Source organism: Electrona antarctica, assembly GCF_951216825.1.
Source record: "Electrona antarctica genome assembly, chromosome: 10".
NCBI lineage: Eukaryota > Metazoa > Chordata > Actinopteri > Myctophiformes > Myctophidae > Electrona > Electrona antarctica.
The window spans coordinates 20,261,041-20,285,720 of NC_136791.1; the positions used below are offsets into that span (position 1 = coordinate 20,261,041).

The 24,680-nt window shown below is 44.1% G+C and overlaps 1 protein-coding gene across 1 annotated transcript in view; it reads left to right on the forward strand.

Moving 5' to 3' along the window:
- The window catches only part of adgra1b (adhesion G protein-coupled receptor A1b), a 244,545-nt gene extending 225,125 nt beyond the window's left edge, over positions 1-19,420 (forward strand). Inside the window, exons 17-19 of the mRNA XM_079513357.1 lie at positions 1,820-1,974; positions 16,702-16,797; positions 17,628-19,420. Of these exons, the coding sequence (XP_079369483.1) occupies positions 1,820-1,974; positions 16,702-16,797; positions 17,628-19,188 (1,812 nt within the window). The 3' untranslated portion in view covers positions 19,189-19,420. The remainder of the gene's footprint in view (positions 1-1,819; positions 1,975-16,701; positions 16,798-17,627) is intronic.
- Positions 19,421-24,680: the final 5,260 nt, after the last annotated feature.

Sequence of the window (24,680 nt, forward strand, 5' to 3'; positions counted from 1 at the left end):
TCGTGAGCTTGTAGATCTGCTATTTTCAGCATGCACACGTGTAAAATGACTGGATCTCTTGTCCACTAGTCCCCTTCCTAGCATTTTAGTCTAGTTTTTAGCTGTTGACGAAATTGTCAATACATTTAGTCTTAGTTTTAGTCATCATAGCTTAGTTTTCATTTAGTTTCCATTTAGTTTTCGTCGGTGAAAAAAGGTAGTCGACGAACATTTTTCGTCTTAGTTTTAGTCGACAAAAACAACACTGGTTATAAAGGACTCAGTCATGGTCTGGGCCCAGTAAAAAATACTAATCTCCCGTCTCCAAATAGTGCAAAAGAATTCAGCAGCCAGATAACTGACAAACTCCAGAAGGCGTGACCACATTACTCCCGTCCTCGCCTCCCTTGACTGGCTGCCTGTTAGTTTTAGGATTGATTTTAAAATTTTAATGCACTTTTAATGCCCTGCATGGCTTAGCCCTTAGCTACATTAAAGATATATGCTGGAGCCTCATAGGCCAACGCCGCAGCCTTAGATGGGCAAACAAGACTCTCCTGGAAGTTCCGGCTACCCAACTTGTCAACATGGGTGACGGGGCTTTCTCGGCCCAGGCACTATAAGCTTTGGGATGCCCTGCCAGAGAGGCCTTATAAGACATATAAGCTTACTGTGTTCTTTTAAACCACAGCTAAAAACTCACCTGTATACAATGGCTTTCACTGATTTATTGATCGATTTATTTTGCTTTCACCTGTTTACATTGTCTTAATTTGTTTTGATTGTTGCCGTTTTATATTGCTACACTGTATTTTATTCTGCTATTGGAAAGCACTTTGTAACATTGTTTTGAAAGGTGCTTTATAGATAAAGTTTATATTATTATTATTATTATTATTACTAGCCCTTACCCGTTGTGAGATATTGCCCTTCGATAAAGGGGAGGCGTCCAAAGGCGTCCCGTGGCATGGAATGAGTTATAAAGGATAGAGTGTGGAGCGGGGAGCGGGGAGCTATTCAAGGTTTCATGACATTCATTTTCATTTGTTTTTTATTTTTCGTTTTTCTTTTAGGTTTTATGACCTCAATTACATCCAAAAAACCTGAACTTTGAACATTCAGTGGATTTTCTGTGGTCTGGAGCTTTCTCTGGGGTTTGGAAGTCTTTCTGAGTTCAATGGGATTTCTGGCAAATCCCATTGACATATATGGGATTTTCTGTCTCTTACATCACAAACAGTAGGAAACTCAGAGCCCCTGTTTGAGCCAGAAACCCCCACACCACAGAAAATCTACTGAATGTTAAAAGTTCAGGTTTTTTGGGTGCAATTGAGCTCAGAAAAATTACAAAAAAAAGAAAAAATGTCACAATTCACTTCAATGGAAGTTGCACAGTGGCGTTTTGAAGCACCCGGAAGAACGTCGAAGTCTTCTGTGTATAGTACCCCTCGAGCGTTGATATATGATTGGTTGGCTCCTATCATAGTACCCCTCTGCACTGTTCTTGTGGTACCTCTACGTCGCATCCTAAGTCACGATTCATTCATGAATTTAACCTGCAGTACCAGTTTTGACCAGTAGGGAGACGACTTCAATGCTACCCAGCCATTCTGGGGGCTTGAGCGCAGGGGCAGGGGAGTCAGGGTGGTGTGCTCATCATCATCATAATCATACTATAATTCTGACAATGTCTGTCTGAATGTGTCAGAAACACCGCCGTATCTCCTCACTGCCTGCACCAATCACTCCCACTTTTCACACAGGCATTGACCATAATAATATGGAGGTCTTAACTCTATATGTGCCTTCATGTGCTCCTGTGTCTTCTCTCTCTTCCCAGGTTGGAGTTGTGCTGCACTACTCGTCTCTGTCCACCATGTTGTGGCTGGGAGTGACGGCCAGGAACATTTACAAGCAGGTGACCAAGAAGCCTCCCCAGGCCCAGGACGGTGACACGCCCGCCGTGCCCCCCAGCACCAGACAGCCCCTGCTGAGGTGAGCATGATGGCATGCAGCCCCGTCCAGTGTTGTTTTCGTCGACTAATACTAAGACGAAAAATGTTCGTCGACTACCTTTTTCACTGGTGAAAACTGAATGGAAACTAAATAAAAACTAAGCTATGATGACTAAAACTAAAACTAAATATATTGACAATTTCGTCAACAAATAAAAACTAGACTAAAATGTTATGAAGGGACTAGTAGACAAAAGATCCGGTATAAGTCATTTTACACTTGGTTTGTGAGCTTATAGATCGGCTAGTGTAAAATCAGCCATTACGACGGCATAAAGGCCCACCAAAAAAGTTGTCAAAATCAAATGTAGATTTAGTCGACTAAAACTAGACTAACACTAAAACATTCCAGGTGACTAAAATGTCACTAAAACTAAATGTAGTTTCATTCCAAAGACTATGACTAGACTAAAATAGAAATGTGCTGCCAAAAACAACACTAAAACAAACAAACTCTTACCCAAACAAACTCCCACTATACCTATTTGACAGGCAGCCGCTGTAGTTTACACACTTTTTAAAGCACAGCTGAAGACCTACTTCTACACTTTTGCTTTTAAAATCCTAGTTGTTGTTATTCATGTCCTCACTGTATTGCATTACTGCTATTGTTTTATGCTTTTCTTTTTTTTCCTCTATTGCTCTGTAAAGCACTTTGAGCTGCATGTCATGAAAGGTGCTATACAAATACAGTTGTATTATTATTATTACTAGACCTGTACGTGCCCGTCGGCTACCGGCCTACTTGAGAATTATGCAACTTGGGAACCTAATAATACCCGTTGTCAAGTGGACTGGTTAAGTAGGCTAATCAATTGTCAGGTGTGGGGTTGCCATGGCAATCAATTGGCTGAGGCAGAGGCTGGAAATTGCACAGGTGAGGGGATTCCCACTGAGGGGATTCTCACTGGCAGAGCCTGAGCAGAGCCTTTTGTGGTGGTTCTGGAGAACTGTGGCTCGATACCGGGCACTGCACTCCCTGTGGGGATGTGGAACGCGTGTGTCGAATATGAAGTCCGTGGGTCAAACGGTTCTCGAGTTATGTGAATTACAACCACGCAGACACGCACACACGCAGAGACGTGGCGCATTTATAGTAGGACTAGACCTGTACGTGCCCGTCGCAGTCGGCCACCGGCCTACTTGGGAACGATGCAACTTGGGAACCTAATGATATACGTTGTCATAGCACCCGTTTTAACTGTCAGCCGGTGTCCCACATGGATATCTGTATATGTGCCTGTGCGTGTGAAGACTGATAGGTTGAGCCTCAATTGGCTGAGGCAGAGGCTGGAAATTGCACAGGTGAAAGGAGTTGGCCTCATTAGGCCCACTGGCAGAGCCTGGCCCAGGTGAAAGGAGTTGGCCTCATTAGGCCCACTGGCAGAGCCTGACCAGAGCCTTTTGTGGTGGTTCTGGAGAACCGTGGGTCCGACCGACCTGATACCTGGCACTGCACTCCCCATGTGGGGGTGTGGAACGCGTGTGTCGAATGTGAAGTCGGTGGGTCAAACGCTTCTCGTGCATTACAACCGTACACACACACGCACGCAACTACGCACGCAGAGACGTGGCGCATTTATAGTAGGATTATCCCTCTGAACCCAGTAGTTCTCAAACTAATTTTTGTGCCAAGGACCCCAAAATCGATATATATAGTTGTTTGCAGACCCCATTTGATTTTTAAAACATTTTCAACATTTTTCAAACATTCTAAAAAAGAAAAAGAAAAAAACAAGGCAGATGTACAAGCTAACCCTAACCTTAACCTCAGTAAATTTAACTTGCCCGGGGGCATGGTTATAAGCACAACCCGTGTAGGAATTAGTATGCAAGGACCCACATACAGTGGGACAATGTCCTACATTCTGTGTCTCCAACCAGGATGATCTGGATTCTATGCGTGCGTGTGTGCGTGCACTGTAGGCTAAAGTGATTAATGTCTTTGGCGCAACATATTGAATGTACTCTAGAACAGTGGTTCCCAAAGTGGGGTCCGGGGACCCCCAGGGGTCTTTGAGGGAGTTCCAGGGGGTCCCCAGCTAAATGATAGTTTGAAACCAAAACTCAGAGTGTACAAATGGAACCAAATGGATCCCAACGGGTCCATTTGTACACTCTCAGAGTTACATTAACATTGATTATACAAAATAAATTGGGGTCCCAGTGGAGATAGAAATGCCATTAAATGGGGATCTGTAGACTAATATGCATGTCAAACTGGGGGTCCTTGAAATTTAAACGGGTTGAGAATCACTGCTAGAGCCGTAAAAATCTTCTCTTAGGCCTTAGGGGGGTCCCTGGAATATCTTTTCAAATGGGTGTCCACGGGCTAATTAGTGTCAATTTGGGGGTCCTTGACATGAAAAAGTTTGGGAACCACAGCTCTAGGTTCACAACACAATTCTGTTTTTGGTTTGTTTATATTAATGCAGTGTTATACTGTATACTGTATTATATGTTGAGAATGAGGAGCATCGATGCTTGCATGCATGTATTTCTTGATTTATGCTACGGTACAGTTCATATTTATTCCCATGCAGGTACATACACTCTGGCTCATTTTTGTTTCTTAAAGAGCTACAATAGATTTACTCGGATGAGTTATTGCAATGTTTATCTGTGGAGACGTACAGAGCTAGTTTGCATTCTTTCAAGCCGTGGGCTTTGTTCGCTTCCAGTCTGTATAGCCTCTCTGCAGTGACATGGCTGTCAAGGCTCTCCTATTTATACCATTTGGCTCTCCTAGTGGGATTTTCATGTGTTTTTTTGTTCATGTTAAGAAATTAAATTTTACAATCTGAGTCACGCTGCCTGCCACGAGGGGAAGAACTTTGGTTTTAGGAAAAATAATGACTCGCATAATGTGAAAATTAGTCTGATAAATGTTGGAGATTGCCAGAAGCTGAACATTTTTTATTTTATTTTTTATCAGGCAAATTTCTGAAATGGGGGGGCCCTATTCAATTTGGATTCTCCTGTTAAACGTGGCTGGTGCTGTGCAGTTCAGTGTGCCGCTGCTTAGCAACAATAGCTCTGGCGGAGCCTGTAAGGAGACTGTGTGCCTAGGAGGGTATCTATGTAAATGTGTAATTGGATTCCCATCGACGGTTGACCTAATGCTCATAACCATTGCTGTCACTCATCGGTGGTTAACTTATCCCTTCCAATTTATTTATTTGAGAGTGGTTATTTATTTTTATATCCTTAACGTCTCGGAGTTGCTGAAAGGCATTTAATCAATGAAGCAATGACTCTGGTTATAATAGGGAGGGAGCTAAATGGGAGCAGACTAGAACAGCTGCTTTAATATCATATTTTTTTTTAGAATCATCATTGCCATAATCCTGGCCATCACAGACAATAACCTGCTTTATCTTGATGCACTATAGTTGAGTGCACACGCACACACACACACACACACACACACACACACACACACACACACACACACACACACACACACACACACACACACACACACACACACACACACACACACACACACACACACACACACACAAAATAGCTCATTCTGCATAGGCAGACTTTTGGATGCATACACAAATTCTTCCTGCTGCTTTGGCAGAGGAAGCTTGTCTGTGGAATAGCTGAAGTGGGTGTGTTGTATGATAAATGTTTTGGCTTGGTGGTTTTTATCTTCTCTACTCTGAGGCTTCACAACACCCAGCGAGATGTAAGAGAGTGGCAGCCGGCAGCACAGTGTCATTTCACCGAAATTGGTGAGAGGATGAAAAGGGAATTAAAAGGACAACGGTAAAACAATCTGTTACACCATATGGCACCAGCCCAAGGCTGTAACTAATTACCACGATTACCTGGGAGGCAGCTGAGCCAATAGGTTCGAGTTCGAGAGCTTTATCAGAAAAATGAATCTATTTGGCCCTTTCGGACGGATTTCTGTCCTATTCGCTTTAGCCTCACACGGCAATTTGAAATATCTTTTTTTTTTTGCTTCCTGAATTTCCCCCCCCCTTTCCTTCCTTCCTTCCTTTCTCCATTTCATTTTTTTTTCTGCTTACTCATGGCCTTTGGCATGTTTAAGAGGATCAGCTTTAGGAGCCACATCGGGGCTACTTTTCATCTCTAGCCCATTAAGATCTGGAACACATCTGTGTCACTTTAGCGCTTAACCATTATTTTAAACTTTAGCTGTTGAAAGATAGCAGATCTACATGCTCGTAGCGCGGCACCGAGTGCCGCGCTACGATCATGTAGATCTCTATTGAAAAATCGTGAAAATGTGTGCAAATCATTGAATAACTATTCTTTCACGGCGAACATTTTAACTCATGATAATGGGGATCCGAATAAAGGAAGAATAAATAAAGAATTGCTTGTGGTTGGGGTTCCTGGAACAACATATTTTTCAGATGGGGGTCGGCGGCCAAATACAGATAATTCTGGGGGTCCTTGAGCATACGTTTTTCAGAAAACTGTCATGATTTTATAGAAGACATCTTGTAGAATCTGGTATCAGTTCTTGACGGGCTAGAGGAAGATGCTGTGTGGGCTCCTCTGTGCGCCATGATGGCAATTACTGTGTGCTGCTGAACTTCAGTCTAGAACCTTCAGCACGAGCACCTGCCAGGGAACGCTCGAGTGCTACGAGAGATACGGAGGCAAAGAGATGGAGGCACTCATTTGAATTAATAACCTCCTCGCGATAATTCTGCAAACCTCGCCTCCTCGTAATCATTGTTTTACTAAAGTTATTAGTAATTGTTTCCTCAGTCAGAATGTCTTATCTAAATGAGGTGGTTTATTACCTCTGCCAAATGAGTTGGATGCATGGGGTTGTGTTGTCACACCCATTGCAGGTGTTTGTTAGTGAATTCCGTTGAGAACGTATGGCTGGACTTTTCATGAAACTTGTATAGCTATTGCGGAATGATCAATAGGCTGCCCCAAAGAGATGATCAACTTTTCGGTTGAGAAGACCAAAGGACGGAGATAACGCAACTGAATTCAAGACAGTCCTACCAAACACTTTCTCCCTTTTGACAGATTACTCCATTTGCTTTTAGGAAACTGTGTTTAAGGTTGAAAATGACTTGAGATGGCAATTTTCTGCAGCAATATCGTCATCACGGTGGCAACAGTGACCATGTAGCAAGCATGGACTTTCATATTTTAAAACATTTTTAAACAGCAGTAAGGTAAAATATGATTGTTTTCCTTTTTAATGTATTCTGAGTGATGCCTATAATAGGTCTGCATCTTTGGGAATAGTGGGTGAAAGTCATCGAGGATAAAGATGGATCCCCACAGTTTGAAGGCGCTCTCAGGCTGTGACAAGCAACACTCTCTAACAGGCAAACATTGGGACACCTGCATGATTGCAGGGCTTTAATTTGAAATGTTCTGGAAGCTGTCCCATCATGTGCAGCTTGGGAATGAGATAATGTGACTGGCGGGGGGGGGGGGGGGGGGGGTGCAGCGGTCGAGTTGATGCACAGTGACTGACTGTATATGCGGACCATCTGAGGGGAGAAACCTTGTATGTCCAGATAACAGTAACAGTATATTTTCTTTCTCCTCTTTTTTTCGTAAATGAATGCCCTACTTGGTCATACTACAGTAGTGCCACGCAATTAATCGAAAAATAAAAGATTGCAATCTAGATTCAGACACCTACCGATATGCAGTCTCATTTCTAAACTTTGAGCAAGAATCGTGCAGCACTAGTTGGCTGTCCAATTAATCTTAGGTACTCTAATGTTTTTGCTACACAGATAGACTTTGAAAGACAATTATTTTCATGGGAAAAAAATGAGAATCGTGTGAGAATCATGATCTCAATTCTTCATGTGGAGGAAAACCGAGATTCACATTTGAGCGAGAATCATGCAGCACTAGTGTCACACAAATAGACGATCTGTACAAGCTCATAACATGCCGCTACACGTTTTTGAAAAACATGAAAAAAAGGTGAAAGGCTTATGTCTGGGGAGGACGGAGAAGGGGATCAGCCGGAGAATCAGAGCGGCAGGGGCGGTATTGCAGTCGCTGTACTGCACTGTTGTGATGAAAAGAGAGTTGAGCCAGAAGGCAAAGCTCTCTGTCTTCCGAGCAATCTTCGTTCCTACTCTCACCTATGGTGATGAAGTGTGGGTCATGACCGAAAGAATAAGGTCGCGAATACAAGCGACCGAAATTAGTTTTCTTCGACGGATGGTTGTCATCTCCCTTAGAGATAAGTTCAGTCACACGAGAGAGAATTGGAGTAGAGCCGCTGCTTCTTTGCCTGGAAAGGAGCCAGCTTAGGTGGTTCGGGCATCTGGTTAGGATGCTTCTCAGGCGTCTCCCTAGGGAGGTCCCACTGGGAGGAGACCCCGGGGCAGACCAAGGCGCAGTTGGAGGAAATACATCGACTCACTGGCCTTGGAACGTCTCGGGATCCCCTAGGAGGAAGTCACTAATGTTGCTCTGGAGAGGGAAGTCTGCAGCACTCTTGTGGAGCTGTTGCCCCCGTGACCCGACTACGGATAACCGGTTGAAGATGGATGGATGGATTTAGCTCATGACTAAATACTAACAACATTGGATAAACAGCAGTGTTGATTTTGTCGACTAATACTATGACGAAAAATGTCGTCGACTATACCTTTTTCCCCTGACAAAAACTAAATGGAAACGAAATGAAAACTAAGCCATATATTGACAATCTCGTCAACAAATAAAAACTAAACTAAAATGTTAGGGAGGGATTAGTGGAGAAGAGATCCAGTAGAACTAAAAGACAAGTTATGCTTGGTTGCATGTTGATCTACAAGCTCACAATGCGTCACAGTGTGACACGTTGTGAGCTTGTAGATCTGCTATTTTCAGCATGTGTAAAATCAGCCATTACGACAGCATCAAGGCCCGCCAAAATACATTTTAGTTGACTAAATAAACTGTAGCTGTAGCTAAAACTAGACTAAATTCAAATTATTCAAAAGACTATGACTGAAACTAAAATCTAGATTTGCTGCCAAAATCAACACCGATACACAGGTTATTTTCTTTCATTTCATGCAAACGAACCGCTTTGGGGACATACAAGGTTTCTGGTCCCCGACAGCAACGCCATGCAATGAGACTTATTGGCTGGCTGGAGACAAATGAATTCCTCCTCCTCCTCTAAAGACTCAGACCCTTTCACTCGGCTCCACTTCAGCTCACAAAAACAGGCCAATGTTAGCAGGTGGTGATGATGATGGCTTATTGGCCCGTCAGCTAGTTCGGCAGCATATCGCGGTGACCTTTGGCCAGGAATCCCCCTGCATTGTGTTGGACAGCACACTTTAAATGCCTCCATCTGTGGTCTTAACTCACAGTCACGCTGTTTGGGTGACACGGCCTGCACCCGTAAAGCAGTATTTCACCTTGGTATAGAGCATTGGTTTTCAACCAGTGGTCCGGGGACCACCAGTGGTCCTTCAAGGGGGTTCCAGGTGGTCCCCCAGCTAAACGATGAAGACTTGGTAACCAAATGGATCCTTATGAATCTTTAACTCTTGAGAGCGTAAAAGTAAACCAACATTTGGTTTCATTTTACGCTCTCAAGTTACATTTTTGTTCTTATTGGGCTAGAGGAAGGTGCTGCGTGGGCTTCGCATTTGCATTACTTAATTTACAAGAAGTCTACACAATTAGAGAATGTATGAGAATTTTTTAATTTTGTATCAATGTTTGCCTGTTATATCTCCTAATGGTACCACATCAATACAGCAAGGAATTGTGGGCAAAATCATTTCCAACCATAACAACATATTTTTTTGTTTTGGGTCTGCGAGGCTAAATGTCATCACATGGTGGTCCGTGGCTCAAATGCCAAATAAATAATGGGCCTCGACATGAAAAAGGTTGAAAACCACTGGTATAGGGGTTTTTTCCTCATGTGGAAGGTCTAGAGAGCAATCAACCACCCCGTTTTGGCTGACCGATTGTCTGCACAGGACAGACATTCTTTTGCTCTCCCCTCTCAATATGATAATTGTGAAAAGGCAAATTTGTCTTTTGAAAAGTATGATTTCAGGGGCAATAGAATTACCGGTATGTTAAGTGGATCAACCTTTCCCTGTTTGCAGATGTGCTATACCGTAATTATGATTATAACAAAAGGAAAAAAACGAATATGTTCATTTTTTTACATTGTTTTACACAGTATGTTTAAAACAATTATTGATGTGCCGCTGTGGACGCAAATACAAATTTGACATTACATAGGCTAAAAATAAATAATGTCTTTCTTCATTTATTGTCCATATGAAAATATTTCACTTGAATTAATATAATTGAACAGTATAAGTACTAATTTAAACATAGGGGCCTACATTTTTTTTTAATAATTACAGAAATGAAAAGCAATGTGCACGCACACTTGTATTAGTAGTACTACATGTCAACATTAGTGACTTTGTTATTAAAAACAAAATCATACAGAAAGATTGAAAGACAGCATGTCTAGTCTATTAGAGGCAGCCTTGTAGTCCATATTTTTTTTAATCAAACATAGGAAAAGAATGTCTTCTAGGATCTTGTCATTCAAGATCTTAGTTTTGGTCAGTTGGTATTAAATAGGCTTGATGTATTTTATGTTGCACTGCAAGTGACTGAGGGGAAACAGTATTTCATATTTTTGAGTGGTGCAACCACTCCAAGGAACAGCAATGTCCGTGTTCACCTACCTATGTGACTCGTGTTAACCTACAGTATGTGACTCGTGTTAATGTGTGTGACTCATGTGTGACTCATGAGTACCAGTAGGGGCGCTGTTGTGGCAGAAACAGAGACAGAGAGATGCACTGTTGCCTGCTAATGAGAGCGAGAGAGGGGGGGTGGGTGGGGGGGAATTTGCACCACTCAGTTCACACGGGTGTGATTTTTTATGTATGTAAGTACTTGGGGGGATAGTGACAAATAAAGTGATTCTGATCTCAGTGAGGAAAGGATAAACATCCAGAATGAAAATGCACATTCCACACACTAACCAGAATGGTCAGGGAGTGCAATGATGCCGAGGTTGTGCCAAGTCTGGCTTGGCTACAACCATATGCTTGGCCAGTACTTAAAAACGCCACTGCTGTGCTTTAGATGGGCTCGTCTAGTATGTGGAGGAGATGTGAGGACGGTGATGGTCTCCCTTTCTCTTGCCAGCAGCAGGTGCTGCGTTTCATCGTTATCCTCGGGATGACAGGGAGGGAGCATGTGTGCTCTGCTGCGCTTGTTGCTTTGCTAGACAGGTTTTGAATGGCTTCCATGTGTGCACACACGGGACAGGTGTATTTTTGCCTTTTTTGGTTTGATGTCAGAAATAATCTGTGTCTGCGATAGAGAATTAAGGCACATTGGTGCATTGAAAGCACGCAGACATGTGGGTGAGGATCCCAAAGATATTTGGGAGTTTGTAAAGAAATCGTAATTGCAGATGGAGACAATTTCGACTTATTGTTAAATATTATAGGGATGAGAAAGGAGGAGAAAAGGATGAGAAAACTAACAGTTTAGATTTAAAATTACCTTTTTTTGTTCAGAACGAGTTATGATGATTTCCTTTCTGTTTTCATTTCCGCTCAGAGTAAAATATTGTTTGTTTCTGTTCCTTGAACCGGTTCGGAGCACCGGTTAGAAATGCTATTTTTAGTCTAGGTTTTCCACACCAAAAAGAGAAAGAAATCAATTGTGAATGTAGGCCACCTGAGCATTAGTGCTTAGCCCGTTCTGTTGAGGTGCAAAAAATACGTAGACCTATACTGCCAGAAGTATCATTCTGCGGTCACAGTATAGAAGCCAACACCAGCCATACAGTAGCAGTGCACCAATGAGCATGAAAATAAATCCAAGGCCCTCATACGTACCTGTCAACTACTGCAGTGTCACACTAAGCTCACGCTTGACTTAAAACCGAACTGAACCCCTTATTTTAGTCTTATAGGTTGACTGCATGCACTAGTGTAGAAGCAGCCTCGCTGCCTGCCTTGCCCGTAAGAGTTGCCCTGTCTGACCGCGAGTCGTCCCCAGCTGTTCTAAGTATATCCTGGGCCAATTCCAGAGAAAGGACAACGCATTAGACACTGAACAGGGGACAGTGCATGGAGAGAGAAAATGTGGGGGGGTAGTGTCAGGTGAGGGAAGGGTGGTGGTACTAGTGCTGCTGGCTAAAACACACAGACACAGAGAGAGAGCGATGCGACACATTGGTAACAGCAGTTAACAGCAGTCGATCTGCTATTTTCTAAAGATTTGTATACATTTGAAAACTTGGAACCGGGACATTCTGCACAATGACTACTTTTATTTTTGGTGCTTTAGGTACATTTGGTTGCCAATACTTTTGCACTTTTACTCTAGTACATTTTTAATTGTGGACTGGAAAGAGTATTTCTATATTGCAGTATTTTTCTTTTCTTTAAATGTTTTATCCCACAATTTTTTCACCCAGTGACAATTATCTAATGTAATCCTGGGCGCTACACTTCCTCTGCCAACCTGGGGGGGGGGGGCAGCGGACTGACCTCATGCTTCCTTCTATGCATGAGGAGTCCAATCTGCTTCTTTTCACCTGACAGGGGAGAGTTTCCCCGGCCGGACGTAGCGCGCGGAAGGAACACGTTATTCCGAACAGTTCCTTTCCCCTCCATCAGGCGCCCCGGCTAGCCAGGGGGAGGTAGTTTAGAGACCAGGATTACTGCATGTTTTTGTGAGGGTACCTACCCTAGGGGACACGGGGAGAACATGTAAACTCCACACAGAAAGGCCCTTTCGCCAACCCCGCCTCGGGTATGGACACTGATGACACAGAGGAGGGAATATCTATATTGCAGTATTGATACTTTTACTTGAGTAAAACATACGAGTATACTTTTTCCACCACTGGGAACAGGGCTGTCAGGTGAAAGGAGGGAGGGTGGCACCATGTAAGCTGCTGGCTAAAACACACTTCAGAGTCTATTTATATCAGACGGTCGCTGCTGCAAAATCTACTCAGAAGCACAACTGCGCATGCATTCTGTCTGCTGTGTGTCTGTGTGCATCATTGGGCCTGTGTGCATCTGTCCCTGCAGGTATGCACGGACAGAGTACTTCCAGGGATCCGTCTACATGTGTGTATACTAGGGATGTCCCGATCAAGTTTTGTTTTTTTTGCTCTCGATTCCGATCATTTGATTTTGAGTATTTGCAGATACAGATTTTCCCCAATCCGATATTTATATTTTTATAGAACACTAATGCCATATCACAACAGTACGATATCCCAAATCACAGACAATATCCAGTCTAATATCATTATATGGATATAATATTGATACTATGGATGTCCAGATCACGTTTTTTGTGCATCATTTGAAAATTACGTGATCAGCCCCAATTTCCGATCACGTGATCGGATCGGGACAACCCTAGCGTATACCTCATGCTGCATACTATGCCTTCAGCTCATCCATGTCAGACATGTTTTCACTACAATGCCAGTATATATTGCGTAGAGACAAAGTCCTGACGACGTCACTTGGGACTGGGACCTCAAAATAGTTTGACGGGGGGACCCCATCAAACTATTTTGACGGGGGGATTCCCCAGTTCAAATATTTGAACTGGGGAATCCCCACCCTGACAAGCACATGGAATTGTAGGGAGTTGGGGCATTACATTAAAGTTTGACATTTTGTTTGATATTGTGAAAATAGCAGCTCACAACGCTAGCTTGTAGATCAGCTATTCACACAATTGTCGCCCGTTTGTTATATTATTTCACAATTCAAATGTTTGACCAGTTTTTATAGTATCATTTGTTGATTAATTTTGATGCATAGTAATGGTCTTATTTATTTTCTTTCTTACTTTTTTTTAGGTAATAAAAAGGTCTTAAGTCATCCGGGGACACCCCACCAAAATAAATCACAGATCCCCACAGATCCCCTGGTCTAACGGTCCGTTTTAACAGGTGGTGAACAACGGCGACTCTGGGCGATACAAATCTCCTAGTGGGCGTTCCTGCTGTCAGATCTATGTCCTCGCATAGGTGGTAAACTGTGGAGGGTAAACAAAGCAACACATAAATTTGATTGGCTATCGCCGGACGATGTCCTCCAAAGATAAAATATTGTCATGTTCCGCCCACTTTCCGACTATCGCCTCTTCGCCTGCTATCGCCAGTAGTTGCCAGGTCCCATAGACCAGTGGTTCCCAAAGAGGGGTCCGCGGACCCATGGTAGTCCGCGACGCATAGCCAGGGGGTCCGTGAAATATTTGTTTTGTTTTTGTTTTTTTAATTATTTTTTTTGCCAGTGAATTATGCTATGTGTGATATGTGAGATTACCCTAATCACTTTCCATCATTCAAGGGCCTTTGGATAGAAATGAAACAGACTCCATGCAGTCACTTTCAGTTAGAGCGCTGCAGAGGCTGAGTGTCTGTGACTGTGACCAGCTGATGGTCGTTGACGCTTAATTGATGCATCAAGGAAGGCAATTATGTTTCTGCACTGTCAAATAGGTCTACATCTATTCTAAGATAGCATCTTAAATAAATGTTGTGAAAATGTGTTGTGACTTTGATTGAAAAGTTTTAATACAAATAGTTCCAATGGCATCTAAATGTAAGGTTGCAAATATGCTTATCGGTGTTGCGAGGATGAGGGGGTACCTGGAAAAAATTATCCCCCCCCCCCCAAGGGGTACCTGGGCCAAAACAGTTTGGGAACCCCTGCCATAGACAAATAACGCACTTAATTCCGGAAGATATGTCAGGCTTGTCGCCCGCTGTTAAAACACACTGTACTGTAAGTGAGACAAGAAGGAATGAGGGTCATGAAGCACGGGGGAGGGGGCAGGAGGATGCTGGGGGTGAGGGGATGGAGGGGTTTAACATCCACCACTTCTTCTCATTTATGCCTATCTGTCTGACGGCTGTGTAAATGGCTTTCTGGTGGGGAGAGGAGGGCGTCCCTGGGGGGGAAACCGCTCCTCGCAAAGACACTGACAGGCCAGCAATGCCCCGCCCTCGCCCACACTATAGGCCCAGACAAACATCTTGATTGTAATTGAATTTTGGGGATGGGTGCCGTGTGATGGAGCGAGGACAGGGGGGTGGGGTGGGGGGCAGAGAGGAAAACAGAATAGAAGCCGAGACCATGATGGAATGGTAGGGGGAAAAAAAGGCTAGAGTGCTGACAGAGGGTTGAGATTGAGAAGGAAGGACGGACGAGGAAATAGAGTGGAGGAGAGAGAGGATGGCAGTGGAAGGAGGGGGAGGGGTGCAAAGGACTGGGTTTCTTTCTGCGGTTACTTTGGAGACTTGTACTTCCCACACTTGTACAAAACAAATTTAAAATGCGTGCATGTGGAGAAGTTCAAATATACTTTTCATAATAATGCATAATACACGTGCAACAGGTTTTAAAACCAATTGAATGGGGGGGGGGGGAGCAATCACATTGATTTCTCTAGCGTAAACGCTAGCGTGTGAGATTAATTTAGATTAGATTGTCGCGTTTAAAGTCCTCTGTAAATTGATGTTGTTTTGCACATGGCAGCAGATTTCCCCAAAAGCATACTGTAGAGTACCTTCTATTTACTCACAAGTGGTTTCTGTCAAAGTGATGTACATGGTACGCCTGGAAAAAAATTAATGAATCTAAATATGCTGCAATTTCCAAATCGCAGAGGCGGCAATTAATTGCATAAGAGAGATGGGAGCTCCAACATTAAATTATAGACAATGTATTCTAGTGCTTTGGGTAATGAATCAAGTACAATATTCGTGAAACCTTTCATCATACTCCAACTCAGTAAATCTTCCGCACTGACATTTATTTTAATGAAACCACTTGTCTTTGAACAACTCCTGAAATCTGAAAATAATGTCTGACAAGACATATTTTTGTCTTGAAGTGCTGCAATAGCAGCAATTGCGGAGTTTTGACAGTTTCCTAAACTCAATACTAAACGCTCAAATTCGTCATTGAAACCCATCACAGTCTCGTCTTCACCTATAAACATTCAACGTTTGGAGGTAAGTTATTATGGGTTTCAATGGTGCACTAACCCAAAAAACAGAGAAAACGTTCACAGGAATGAAGTCATGAAGCCGACGGGCACAGGTCTAGTATCCCAAATGAGGTGTATAGATTACCAGGGCATCTGTCGTTGCCTAAGATTATTTTTAATGCATGGGCAACGCTCAGTGAATGTGTGTGCGTGTGTGCGTGCATGCGTGCGTCTCAAGGTTATTATAATTAAGTAAAACTAACAAAAGAACTAAAACGAGTTTAGAAAGAAAATATAACAGAAACTATATCTAAAACCATAGAGAAAAAGTCCAGTTATGTCTATTTACCGCTATGTCAATTTATTCCATAAATAAGCCTAGTATTTTGGTTGCATTTACTGAATACGTAATTTTCTTTTTTTAGTAAACTACGGTAGCAAACAAGCTTAAACAACCAATTAAAACTAACTGAAAAGTACAAAAAGTCAAAACAAAATAAAAATAAAAACCGATAAAAAAAATGTAATCTATAATAACTTTGGTCTGTCTGTTTGTCTGTCTGTGAAACGCTGGGACCTTTCATGAAACTTGGTAGGCTGCCTCAAAGAGGTCAAGGTCACGAGGTCAAGAAAAGGGATTATAAATCACAATTTATAATGCATTCTCTCTCTCTCTCTCTCTCTCTCTCCCCCTCCCCTCCCCCCTCAGGTTTTATTTAGTGAGTGGTGGAGTCCCTCTCATTATCTGCGGGGTCACCGCAGCTGTCAATATTGACAACTATGGCAGTGGGGAGCAAGCGCCATAGTAAGTCCTTTCACTCCTGGTCAAACTGCCAGAGCATTGTTGTCATTGGCATTGTGCGTGCGTGCGTGCGTGCGTGCGTGCGTGCGTGCGTGCGTGCGTGCGTGGGTCTGTATGTCTGTGTACAGCTCCTCTCCGGCATCATTGGACCGATCGTTGTGAAACTGTGCATGCATGCTTACTCCCTGAAGGCCAGAGCAAATATTACTCCTACAGATTTTGTCCAAACAGCACGCAAATCTATACACAGTATCTCTTTAGCCATCTGATCAATACATGATGAATGCAGCGTCCGATTGCTGGGAAACTTTGCACGCTCGTTCCCACTAAGCCAAGGAAGGACCTCCATCCCAATTATTTTTTTAAATCTCTGTATAAATTAGATTTTTTTGGACCCCATTCCAAGTGGCCACAGTTTGCGGGCCCTGGGTAGGCAACACGGCCTGGTGGAGAACTGTGCTGTCCAAGGAGCATACTTTTGTAGTTTTACAGTATTATCTTGTCGGTGACTTTGTTAATGACATTCATGTATCTCTAATTATATATGTGGATAATGATCGCCATAAACAAATATATATTTTCAAAGTTTCGATTGCCTGAGTCAGATTTGCAGGCAGGTACACACACGCTTCCACCCATTCTGATTTTCAAAGGGGGATTTATTAGTGTTTGATGAACCCGGCATGTTGTTTGTTTTTATGTGTTTACTAAATAGCTTAAAGAGGTCATGTGGTAATGATGAAGCTAACATTTTGTGTGTGTACGTGCGCACACTTATGCGCCTGTGCGTGTCTGGCGTGTCGTGTGTGTGTGTGTGTGCGTGTGTGTTTTAGCTGCTGGATGGCGTGGGAGCCCAGCTTGGGAGCCTTCTTCGGCCCCGTGGGCTTCATCGTCCTGGTGACGTGCGTCTACTTCCTGTGCACCTTCGTCCAGCTGCGCCAACACCCCGAGAAGAAGTATGAGCTGAAGCAGCTGAGCGAGGAGCACCAGAGGCTGGCGTCCCACGACGTGCCCACGCACTGCATCCAGGGGCCGGCGGCGGAGCCTGGGGCGCTGGCCACACACCCGCCGGGCAGCGGCCAGTGCCCGGCCGGCTGCCCGGGAGTGCCCATCAACCCTGCGCTGCTGGCCAACGAGCACTCCTACAAGGCCCAGGTGCGCACGGCCGCCTTCACCCTCTTCCTGTTCCTGGCCACGTGGACCTTCGGGGCGCTGGCCGTGACGCAGGGCCACTTCCTGGACATGATCTTCAGCTGCCTGTACGGCGCCTTCTCCGTCACGCTGGGGCTGTTCGTGCTCATCCACCACTGCGCCAAGCGCGACGACGTCTGGCACTGCTGGTGCTCCTGTTGCCCCGGACGACGCGGCGGCGGCGCTGCCCAAGGGCCCGGTGGACCGGCCCGGCCCAAGGTCAACGTGAACGGGGACACCCCGGGGCACGGTGGTGGTGGTGGGTACGGCCACGGCCACGGCCACAGCCACTGCCACCACAACGACTCGCCCGGGTGCCCGGGAGGCAAGGCCCTGATGGGCTGCGGCCACAGCCACTGCAAACACGCTCCCCTGCCGTCGGCTCAGACGTGCCTGGCCGGCCCTGTGGTGGTGGCGCCGTGCTGCGCCGCCCTGCACAGCCAGCAGCTGATCATGGACGAGGAGCCGGCACCCGGCGCCCACGTGCTGCTGGCCGAGGCCGAGGGCGGCTACCGGCCCGGGATCCACCTGCACCGCTGCCTCAAGGGCAGCAGCGTCAGGACTAAGGGCCGCTCGCGTTTCGGTCGCCACCGGGCTGGGGGCGGTGGGGGCGGCGGAGGAGGAGCGCCGGGGAACGAGCGCGAGTACGCCTATCACATCCCGTCCAGCGTGGACGGCGGCAGCCCGCACACGGACAGCCCGTGCAGCACGCACGAGCACCACGTCGCCCACGCCCTCTGCCCGCACCTGGCCGCCGCCGCCGCCCCCCACGAAGCGGGGCATCACGCGTGCGGCCACGCGTGTGCCGCCGCCTCGGTCAGCGCGGCCCACGAGCTGGTGTGTCACAATCCCTGCCACAGGCACATGTGCTGCTCCAAGGCGGACCTGTTCCCCACGCTGTGCCACGCGGAGGCGGGCGGGGGCGACGGCGGCACAGGGACCTTTTTGTGTGGCTGTGGCAAAATGGCGTCCGCGGAGGACGACCTGGTGGTGGCGGCGGTGCCACCGCCGCATCACCACCTGGAGATGCACGTTGCTGCGGCGGCCACAGCCGCCGCCCCACGCAGACAATCCTACCCCCAGATCCCGCCCAATCAGAACAACGGGATCTTGAAGGGGGGCCTTCACGAAGGGCTCCTGTACACGTCGGACAGCACGGGGAATATACGCACCGGGCCCTGGAGGAATGAAACGACCGTGTAGTAGTACCACACAGACTATAGTCTGGAGACAGCACGGGGAATATACGCACCGGGCCTTGGAGGAATGAAACGACCGTGTAGTAGTACCACACAGACTATAGTCTGGAGACCGTGGGGGGATTTACTTCTGCCTCGACCCAACCCTTTCCTCCAGAAAAATAAGCCCTCACCATCCCCCTTTGTAGGATTAAAAAAAAAAGGAAAAAAAATTACACGTCACAATCAAGAGTTTTTTTTTTAATGTCCTCATATTGTTCACATACATGTCCTGTTTCGCTGTACAGAAATCTGACATCAATGTTTAAGGTCTCTCTATGGCATTCGACACAGGACAGAATTTTTTCCGTCAAGATTTGTAAAATGTTATTTTATTTTACCACTTCATGATACTACATACGTGTAGTGTGTGTGTGTGTGTGTGTGTGTGTGTGTGTGTGTGTGTGTGTGTGTGTGTGTGTGTGTACACATGTATACACACACACACACACACGTATGAGAAAACGGATGGTTGTGTGTATGAATATGTGTTAGTGCTTAAATGTACTTTTACACTTTGAATCTGAATCCATCCATTAGTCTCTGACGACATACCTCCAGTTCTTCAAGAAACTCTTGCCATCCAGGTTTTAGACAAACTTAAACCAGCAATTTTAGACTCCATTGGGTATTTTTGCCAGTCAGACAAAGCAACCTTACTATCAACTGTGAATATCTACTAAGAGATTTTGATAAATAATATACAAAGATATTGCCGCTTGCCAGAGATAGCTGTGAAAAATTAAAGAGCAACCGAAAAGAGCAGTGAAATCCACACACGTAGAGTTATCCTCTTACCGGGTTGATATTGATTGTGCTGTGTGTACGATGTCTTTTACTGTTGTGTTACTTTTTTTGGGGGGGCGGGGGGGGGGGGGGGTACTGGGAGACCACAGAAACTACAGTTGGGTGCCACCGATATTGTCCCTCAAAATTTTAAAAAAATCCTTCTAAATCCTCCAGTTTTCTGAAATAAATATTTTCACGATTTTTCAAAAATAGCAGACCTACAAGCTCGTAGCGCGCCACTCGGTGGCGCGCTATGAGCTTGTAGATCTGCTATTTTTCAATAGCTAAATTATAACATAATGTTTAAAACACCAAAAGGGGTTCCCGCCCAAAATGGGTTAACTGTCCTTTTGCGCAGATCACGCAAACCTCAGCAAAAAGAAAAGGACAATATCGATGGCCTCCAACTGTAAGACATTGCCATTGTGAATAGAGAGCCGACGCCACTATAACACCATGAGAGTTCATGTCATTGTACATCATAAGGTTTAACACTGTGCCACATCAACTCTGCTCCCACAAGTGTGTGTATTCCGCACATAGCCTACCCCCCCCCCCCCCCCCCCCAGGCATTCTAAAGTCAATATTTGATGAATCGATATTTCATACGTTGTCGTGAAGAAGCTATATTTGTAATAAAATAAAATAAATTAAAAAAATGAGACACTTCACAGCTTTAGGAGAAGCGGTGAGTGTTGTTGTGAGCATGAGTGCGCAAGAGACTTACGTTACTGAGGGAACACCTTGGGAAAAACCTGCCTTCGCCCTGTATCAGTGTTCTGCCCCCTTTATTATAAAACCAATGGAAAAATAACAATGTAGGCCGTTTTAACATTGTTGTTAATGACTCACTGAAATCAATGGGAAGAAAATGCAATTGTTCTTTTTCTTTAATGCCCCACAGTGTGCATAATTTGTTGTAATGTAGCTACTATTTACTTTTTTGTTTGTACTTTAACATTATTATTATTACAGTGCAAGACCAATGCCAATTCCTTAATTGCCATTACACTGTCTCTTGTCTCTTGACCAGATTAGACTGCTGCAACATGCCATGTATTGTATTTTATTTTTATTTTATTCTTCCTGTTTTCGGTGCCATTTCACGGTCATGGATTAAGCCTATTTCTCAACTAATATGATTTTCCAATAACAGATCTCCGTTCCAAAAAAAAGGGGGGGTGGGCCTGTGGGAGGGGGGAACAAAAATAACATTTATTTTTGGACGAGGCCCTATCCGAGAAAACACCACAATATTTCAGTGGCTAGCTATAGCTTAGCCGGCCATCTGGCGTAGAGCGAGGCCAAGGCTTCTGGAGTATACTGTATGGATCAGTCCCCATTGTTACCGTTGAAGGTCACAATCACTTTGAAGCATTGCCACTCAGCAGAGTACATAAAAGAGGCTCTTTATTGATTTAGAACAGCCTTGTTTGTTTTATGAATGGTGATACTGAGAATGACGCTCACCAAGGGAACCACTTATTCACCAGTGACTGTGGCAGGAGGAGGAGGAAAATAACAAAACAGATCCATATACGTTGTGAAGAAGTATGACACAGCAAACCCCTGCCCTTGCAAAACCCACCTTCTTCTTGGCATGCACGCCATCTATTTACCCCCGACTCCTGTGCACTCTTGTCCTATGTATATAGAATTGGTTTCTGATTAATTATTTTATAAGAGAAATAAGATATTTAAGAATAAAATAAATCTATATGTAAAGAAAATTGTATGGTTAAAAAAAAGAAAAGAAAAAAAAAAGACTGACCTCTATGTTATTAATACTCAGTATCTGAGTTTAGAAACGAACTTTGTTTTTAAATGCATTTTTTTGTTGCAATTTTTGTTTTTTTGTTTAACTTGATTTCTGTCACATCTGAAATAGAAATGCACTACCCATGTTTGGCCTACCAGAGCTGGTCATGTTTGTCAAAGAAATATGTGTTCAGAGAGAGAGAGAGAGAGAGAGAGAGAGAGAGAGATTTCTACAGAGAGAAAACACAAATGTTGATGTGGTATTTCTTCCCTTTTGTGTAATAGCTAAACCAGTGGTTCTCAACCTTTTTCTGGATCTGGGTCCACTTCTCAACAGTGTTCGACCGCATTTTCAGAGCACATTTAATTTAACGATCAATCGTTCGATCGTGTCCCACCTCGGAACAATGGCACTAACGTAGTTTGTTCTGAGCTCTTAAAGCTCTCTTATTTATTGGTATCACTTTTTTTTAATATTAACGTTATCGTATCATTCAAATCTTAGTGTTTTGCCAATTATTTCAAGGCCCACTTCATGCAATACCCTCATGGACCCCATCAGACAGGTTGAGAACCAGAGAGATAAACGACTTCCTTGGAGACATCAAAGATGAAGACATGAAGTCCATATAATTACGTAAAGTTAGCCAAATGTGTGGTTATCTGCAAAATAAATGCATCAATAGCTTTCTTCAGAAATGTGTCAAATATGCAACAAAAAAAAGCCCAAAAAACAGCCATAGTCGTCCTCACATTTGGAAATGTAGCTATGGCCGTTTTTAGCCCAAGGAGTGTTTTTCATACAAAACAAATGCTTGCAATGGAATTCAGAATCATGAATAAACCCTAGTTTGACAGGTCAAACTAGAACACATGCATAGGTTGTTAATGATAGGCCTACCCCAACTTTCAGCAGCTGTCACAAAGTTTCCCAAGGGAGTTGGGGTGGAACAAATTGAGAGGTGATAGTAGACACCTTTATGAACACATTTGTAAAGAAAGCTATTGGTAAGCATTTGCTTTACAGATTTCTCACAGATTTGGCTAACTTTCCGTAACTAATAGCTTTGTAGAGACTAGTCAACAGAGGTTATATCCATGGTCTGGGGCAGCAGTAGCTCGGGTCCATAGCTGTAATGCCGTTGCATTGCGGTGGACAAGAGAAAATCTCATAGACAAGATTTTTCCTTCCAGTGAAAAGAAATCCAAAAAAGTGCATTTTATACGTGTGGTTGGGTGGCTCAGTGTCCACCGCGGAAAGTAGGCTTTGTCATCACACAAACCGTCTTTGTATTGGTGAGTATCGAAAACGTACTTTTTATTTTCGCTACAGTCGAGAGGCTGGTCTGCATTTCATGTGAGCGCAGGAAGTCGAAAGTCCCATAGCTCGAATGCGACGGCGTTAGGGCTATGGACCAGAGCTAGGGCAGCACGTGATATTGTATAGGCGCCCCAACATGTGACTCATAAACCTACATTGTTGAGCGGAGTCCCCCCAGTTCTCCGTACTAGGGCGTTTTCCGTTTTCACTCTACATTAAATATCTTCACTGGAAAAACAGCCCGTATACAAGCTTGTAGATCGGCTATTTCCTGTGGCGGCTTTCCTTCGTAGCATACGGATGCCGGGGGAACCACACAAACCTCGGTGTCATTATTCTGGGCATGTGTCATGTTATGCAAACATTCATTTATAACTGGCAAACATTCAGTGAAAATAGCTGATGTACATACAGTACGTATGTACTACAAGCCCACAATGTGTCACGTTGTTGTGAGCATATAGATCGGATATTTTCTGCAAAAGAGTTGTGTATTGGGAAAAAAAAAAGGAGGCCATGCAAGACTCTTGTTGGACGCTGGTCAACTGAATTATAAAATGTTTAAGTGGTTAAGCTCTGTATACTTTGTCGTATGACAAATAGTGAAAACGGCTAATCTACAAAAACAGCCCAACACATTGTGAGCTTCTGGTCAAAGTGGCTATTTTCACTATTTTTGTGTTTAAAACATTTTGGAAATGTTTGAAAATGTGCCCGAACATAATGATGGTTGAGGAACTGTCCATTCCAATAAAGTGATCACAGTGTATGAGGGCTCCTTTGAGCCATCTTGGACGCTTGCTGACAGACTTGTGGCCACCATGACTTTTAACAGGTGTTCTCATTTCTCAACCAGTTCTAACGCTGGCCGTGCTGTTTTCTGTGTCCACCATGAAGCCAAGCCACGAGCCGACATATATTAAATCACACAATATTCTTCTAATAAGAGTTGTTTGTGCAGCTGGTCCCTCTTGGTTGAAAATCACTGGGAATGGTCTTTGTGACAGTATCACAATTTAAAAAAAAAATAATTTGTGTCTTCAGCTAAAACAAACAAAAACGAAACAAAGAAAACACACAATTCACACTCGATGAAAGGGACAGATGGGCGCTTCAAGGCTAATTGCCACTACTGTATATTTGCTGGTGCTGTGTCTGTCTTCGGAGCAGCCTGAGCTTTTATTTGTCCTATTATTTGTTATTAGACCTATACAATAAAGACCTTAGGTGTTGACCACTTAAACCCTCTGGTCTTAGTGAAACAGACCCGAGTTGCAACTATACACTGTTTAACTGTACACCAAATCTCAGAAAAAAAGAGCCAGCTACCCCCTCCCCGAATTATAGATGCTGGGGTCCAAGTGGGTTAATTTCAAGTGGGTTAATTTATCCATTTGTAACTTAGGGGAGTGTGCCATTGTAACCAAATAGACCCATCTTGTCGATTTGATTATCTACACTCCAGGTGTTAAAATGAACGCTGGTGGTGGTTTCACTGTGTATTCGGTACTGCAGGTCTCTAATCTCATCTCTGTTGCCATCTGACTGTAGCAGACATTCTGTCCAAAAAGGAGCTTGCCGAGTCAGCA